Source organism: Carassius carassius, chromosome 15 (assembly GCF_963082965.1).
Source record: "Carassius carassius chromosome 15, fCarCar2.1, whole genome shotgun sequence".
NCBI classification, from domain to species: Eukaryota; Metazoa; Chordata; class Actinopteri; order Cypriniformes; family Cyprinidae; genus Carassius; species Carassius carassius.
In genome coordinates, this window is record NC_081769.1 from 5,683,122 (window position 1) to 5,689,402 (window position 6,281).

The following is a 6,281-nucleotide window of genomic DNA, read 5'->3' on the forward strand; positions in this document are numbered from 1 at the left end:
CTTTTAGCTCTTTTCCCCCCCTGTTGCTCTTGCAATCCTAACACAGTAGGGAGAAAGACTTTTCATGTCTTGATAGTCTTGCTGTGCTCATTAAGAGAGTGCCCTGGTGAATTGTATTGTTTTTGACCAGACAGCTCTTTGTTTATTTTGTGTTATGACCCGATCAGCTCTAGTTGTTATTGTATCTCTCTGTGGCACTGGCACATCATTGTTCATTTTTGTTAATGAGTTAATTGTTAAAGGCAGTGCAGATCTCTTTGTCTCTGCTGCTATTCTTCTCTCCGATGCAACTCAATTAAATATGTATGTAGTCCAATAAATAGATAAAAAGAAAGCATAAAAAATACTGAAGCTAAAAAATACAAAAGATTACTAAACAGCTATTTAGCTGTTGGTTAGTGTTATTCAAATGCCTGCATGGCCTTGCTAATGTCAGCTGAAAAGTTGTTTTGATTTCTCTTCAGGTGCAGCAAGTTTTTACATTTCGATAAAACACTTTTTATTTGGACTTTATTGCACTAAAATGTTGTGTTGTGCACAATGAAAACAGGAACATACAGTATACTGTTCAGAATGTATGATATTTAAATGTTTAATGTGTATAAAATGTGATAAAATATTATCTGAAACAATTTATAGACTTGCTGATTTCTATATTATTCTTAAAATTATTGCAAAAGCAAAGATGCAATGTTTACAAATGAAAGAAACTAACATGAGTCTTAAATTCATAAAAAAAAATAATAATAATTACAATAAATACAATACATCTAAATGTAAATGTTTCAAATAATTTGGAATATAAACAGTGTTTGTAAGCAATATATATAAAACGTTAATCCAGACGTGGAGAGAATTGTGTGTGAGAGTGAGAGAAGGGCAGCTGAAGTCACAGAGGACGGTGGGACAGTGGCTGAGAGCCAGATGTTGTCACAGACAGCTGCTTCCTAATGCAGGGATGGAGAATATGATGACACATGCAAAAGACAGTAGCGCTCGTTGCATTTCCCATCTCCTCATCATACCATTCAACATCATGTATTTCTGCTGCGCAAGAAGAGAAAACCTCACTTGTCCTATACAGCTATGGATGCAATATTATTCACAAACCTGTGCCACTTACACACCCACAAGAATATATCCCACTGGAACTAAGAGAAATGTGATCTTCCGCACTATTTTTATGCACACACACACAATATCCAAGCGCTCAGCAGTGAATATCTGTATATAATGAGAAACAAAGCTACCATGAACAATAACAGCAATAATAAGCGTAACATACCCATGCATCTCTGCCAATTAACATTGCTGCTGCTATTTTTAACAATCCCATGGCAAATAAATGTCTAGTTAAATGAAAAAAAATATGATACGATTTTAAAGAAAGCATATTCTTTGCCATATTAAAACATTGCATTTATGTGTTCGCAAAAACAACAAAGTTAAATGCAGATAAGATAGGTAAATACACCCATCAAGTGCAAAATGCATTTTAACAATTAAAGTGCAAAAGCTGTGAATGTTTGTTTGCAGGCTTTAACTAATTCCCTTGTGGCACAAAGCGTACTTACCCATCCCGCTAATTGCAAACCATGCATAGTAATAATAAACTACATTTGGAAAATCTCTCTATTATGTTACATTAGTTTCACAGTTTAAGGCAGCACCTGAGGAAATCAGTTATGATAACAGGACTTGAAGGCAAAATTTTGTTGGGGTGTGTGATTGTGTGATGTGTTTTCGGTTTGTGCTAGAGTGTCCTGGAGTGAGAAAAAAACAGCTTATTACATCACATAATTAAAGCAAGCCCTGTGGCTATGCAACGGAAATCCCTGAGGTGCATTTGACATTATTTGATTGTATTGATTGAGACTGGAAAAGGAGCATATTAGACAGGCCTCAGCCCAGAGAGCAACAGCCTTTGATACTAGTCTGCTGACGTTTTTTGTAAATTTCCATACCATATCGACCATTATAATACTGAAGCGAACATATTCACTCCTATTAAAACTACAACTCTATTAAGAAAGCGCTTGTGACTCAGTTCTGGGAGGTGATGCTGAGCTTGGATGGCCTTCCTCAAAGCATTCATTAAATGGTTGCTAATAGCAACATGCAAGAGAATGTCTATGCAGTGAAAGCCTACTCTAAATCATGTCTAACTTTTTCTCTGATGTTTAAAATAGTATGCATAGCAAACGCCAATAGTACAATCCAAAACTGAAATACAATGGTGCCTAATACACACTCGGTATCCTACTGTGTATATATTAAACCCTCAGTGTTCTCAGCACTAAAAAGAAAAAGAAGAAAAAAAAAATACAAAAATAACCTACATTGTTACCATTGTTACCATTAACTGGTTTTATTCAAGTCAGAAATATTACTTTAACAAAAAACTTTCATTTTATTTACCAACACAACACATATGGGTTAAATCAGGTAAAAATGGCTTTTGAATGTAATGATTACAGGTTACTTTTATTGTATTGAATATCACTGTAACTTGAACACTACAATAGAATAGAATAGAATAGAATAGAATAGAATAGAATAGAATAGAATTCTTATGACCTTAGGCAATAACAGAACAAAATATTCCACTGCAATACTTCACAGCCTGACTTTTCTGCTCATGAAACATTCAGAAACAATATGGAACAAGAGAATATGCAACAGCATATTGTTTTATGCATAAGATGCAATATGCAACGGTGTATCGTACAGTGAAAGGGGTTTTGCATCCGTCACAACCTGTACGCAACTTCTGCATTTGTGACTGGGGCTGAGGAAGTTCCGTGTTTGGAAAAGTGGCGTTCTCTACAAGTCGGCACCGATTTTTAACTCTTTTAAAGGGGGAAGTCATGGTACGATAGCATCTTTCATTTAACATTCAAGGTTTGTGTAATAAAATAATGCACAGAGAGCAGCAACCCTAAAACAACAGCAGGAGCTTCACGTTTAACACGACAAAGGACGTTTTTTTATTGTTATTATTATTATTTATTATTTTTTTAAGAAAAGGCTCTTACCGAATCTTAACACATGTGGCATCCCGTGAGAATATCCCACACACAGTAAGAGCAGCAAAAGCCCAAGCCATCTCTGATGAGTTACCAGAGGAGAGCACATCTTCATGATGCCTGCGATACACTGCATGTCATTCCCCTGGATGGATCGTTAGATTCCCACTTATTTCTGCTTTGGAGGTGTTTTTGTCAGCGATGTGATCACGGCATGGTCACTGAGACAGAAGAGGACACTCCATATCAGCGATGCTCCGCATGTCCGTCTCACTGCGCAAAGGAGCAACCTTCCGCCCGGGCGTCCATGTTAGAGATGGGAAATCCAGGAGAAATCCATGTACGGGTGGCCTGGAAGAGCAGAGCAATACGGGGATGAGTGATGAGAGCTAGTGTAGCGGATCGCTTAACGCACAGAAGGCAGAAGCGGCAGCGACGAGCGCAGGCAGCTCATGTAATGCTGTCTACTGCACTGCTGCACTCACACTGACGTCGAGCCGAGAGCAACGCGAGCGCAACACTGACCACTCACAACATTTCCTACTCTAACATGCTTCACGTCTCAAAGCGAAAGCCGTGCATGGATGTAACATCTCTGTTCATAGATATCACGATCAGATGATGCTTAAGGAGCAGTCGTTTGTCCGTAAGCTCTCTGCTGTGCAGCCTACGCTGTCTCGTGTATTTCATACTGACATATTTGTATTAGTATTAATAATTTATTTATTTTTGCATAGTTTAAGAATCTAACAAATGACCGCAGTTACATTGGATGAAGCCAAACACAAAACCCTACAACGCACGTGCTTTCTTATAAATGTTGAAATCGCACTTTTATTTATTCTTCCTACTGCTGTTGTAAGCTGCGATTACTTTGCAAATATAATAATAAATTAAAATAAATAAATAAACAAAACTTGTATCTATTATTATTATTATTTTATTTTTTATTTTATTTTCATAATTTTTTGTTTTTTTTTGGGGGGGGGGATCATCACTGCATATATATATATATATATATATATATATATATATATATATATATATATATATATATATATATATATATTCTGCTACAATAAAACTATGATGACTTGTTATTATTTTCTGTCAAAAATTTGAGATATCATGTCAATGATCATGATTTATTATTTTATAATGATATTGTTAATGCATGCCACAATAAATAATTAACAGCTAAAGCTTTATCGTTTTCCATGTAAAATACATGTGATGACATGATAGAAAGTGTGTGCGTGTGTGCGCGTTTAAGTTCTTCTATTCTTCCAGTAGGCTATTTGATTCCGCGCTGTCCAAATACGAAGATTACAAAATAAGAACATATCGAAGATGATATCCGCAGCTATTCACAAGTAGCTATTTGTGCTCTGGGGGCCTTTGAAACCAGGAAAGGGCCTAATGAGGACGAACCCTGTGCAACTTAAATTAAATAGACCTCGATTGTGCCCCTACTTTCAAAATAGGCTTAAGATGTGCACTAGAATAGATTGCCTTGAGCTCATGAGAGCGCTGGTGGCTTTCAGCACCACGGACAGCGACGACAGAGGCTCCTCAAGCCACTCTACTGTATTTCATCAGTATCCGCATTCACGTCGCTTTATACGGAATCAGCTGCCATCACCTCACAGCTGCAGGAACACACACTCTTTTATCCTTTCGGATGGGCCGTTAAGGATTTGTTTCCTCCAAGAAATGTGCGAGTATTGTCTACAGGCCAATCACTAAAATACAAATGTAATGAATGCACCTAATGCGACTGTGTCAATTTGAGAGGTGTGTGTTCTGTTTTATTTTCTACAACAATAAATAAATAAATAAATAAATAAATAAAATTGGGGACGGATATTTAATGAATCTAATATGTTTAAAAATGTATATATAGTAAAATTAATTTTACTTTATAATTGTAAATATGTGTTGTTGTTGTTTTTATTTTATTTTTTGACATCCAATGATCCGCTAACTAATCACTCTGGAAAATAATTAAATAATATACAGTATGAAAAATCATGTTTGATGTGAATATTCGTTGCTTTTGGATTTCTTTCACTTGTGCGGTGTATGTGCTTATCTGCTCAAACATCCAAAGATCGTTTTTAAAGTGTATCCTTTGAGACTAAAATAAAATGTCTCACCATAAGTGATGGCTCCCACAAAAGTAATTCAAGTGATGCTAAAAGACTCATCAACATCAGTGACACACTATTTCCTGGCAAGGGCATATTTAATAACTTAGTGATGCTTCCTTCATCCTCTCAGCAGACATACGTGCATGTACATTCAGAGGGAGGTGTGCGTGTGTGTGTGTGTGTGTGTGTGTGTGTGTGTGTGTGTGTGACAGAGATACCGTGTGAGGGGCGGTGCATTTTAAAATAGGATCATACAGTCAAACCTGGGGTCTCAAAATTCTTTATTACCTTATAAGTCATTCATCACACCTCTTTATAATTAAGGTGGAAAAACAAGACCACAAGACCACATTATATATCTATATATATATATATATATATATATTTTTTTTTTTTTTTTTTTTTTTGCCAAGGACATTAATAGTTGAACATAATTGTTGCCTCAGTTATTATTTATGGTTTAAAAATAAGCACATGCAGCAGTCTGATCAATTGAACTATTCCGTCCCAGCTGTGAAATCTAAGTTAACTTCAGTCGTTTCAACGTCTAAATTCGATATTAATTTAAAAGCAACTTAAGAGCCGTTAAAATGTGGTGATGGTGAAGATAAATGTCCTTACCTCGGTTGTTGAGAGCAGCTCGGGCTGATGAAGTGTGAGTACAGTGGGAGCAGTAGTTCATGTATTCAGATGGAGGAGCCGCTCGGCTCTGTGGAGGAGACACGCCTCCTGTCGGACGAACTCCCCGCTTAAAGACACACAGCTTGCGCTGCGCTATATTTCAAAATACATGTGTTTAATCGATATATGCTTCGAGTATATCATTTGAAACATTCATAAAGCAAGGTAACGAGGTGACGCTGGATTTAATCTATGCTTTCAGCTGCCATTTCACATTAATCGCGTGCTGTAAGTGATAGGAGACGGCAAACGAGAAATAAATAAATATTCTCAACATTTTCAACCATGTGTTGGAACTGCTGCTATATTTAAGCTTATCAACACTGTAGGATGGAATTTTGGTGATGGAATATTGTACAATTCTTGACTGGTATGAAAATAAAGTTAGAGAGTTATTATACTATATAGGCCTTTTATGTAATAA

The 6,281-nt window shown here is 36.4% G+C and overlaps 1 protein-coding gene across 2 annotated transcripts in view; it reads right to left on the minus strand.

The window, feature by feature from the left end:
• LOC132158038 (glutamate receptor ionotropic, kainate 2) overlaps positions 1-5,875 on the minus strand; it is a 193,312-nt gene extending 187,437 nt beyond the window's left edge. The window contains exons 1-2 of one of the 2 annotated variants that reach the window (XM_059567283.1): positions 5,798-5,875; positions 3,036-3,377 (exon numbers count right to left, since the gene is read on the minus strand). In XM_059567283.1, coding sequence (XP_059423266.1) covers positions 3,036-3,162 — 127 coding nt within the window. In that variant the 5' untranslated portion in view covers positions 3,163-3,377; positions 5,798-5,875. Of the gene's footprint in view, positions 1-3,035; positions 3,834-5,797 lie in introns of those variants that run through there. The other variant, XM_059567284.1, reaches the window with a different exon arrangement.
• Between the last annotated feature and the right edge of the window lie 406 nt (positions 5,876-6,281).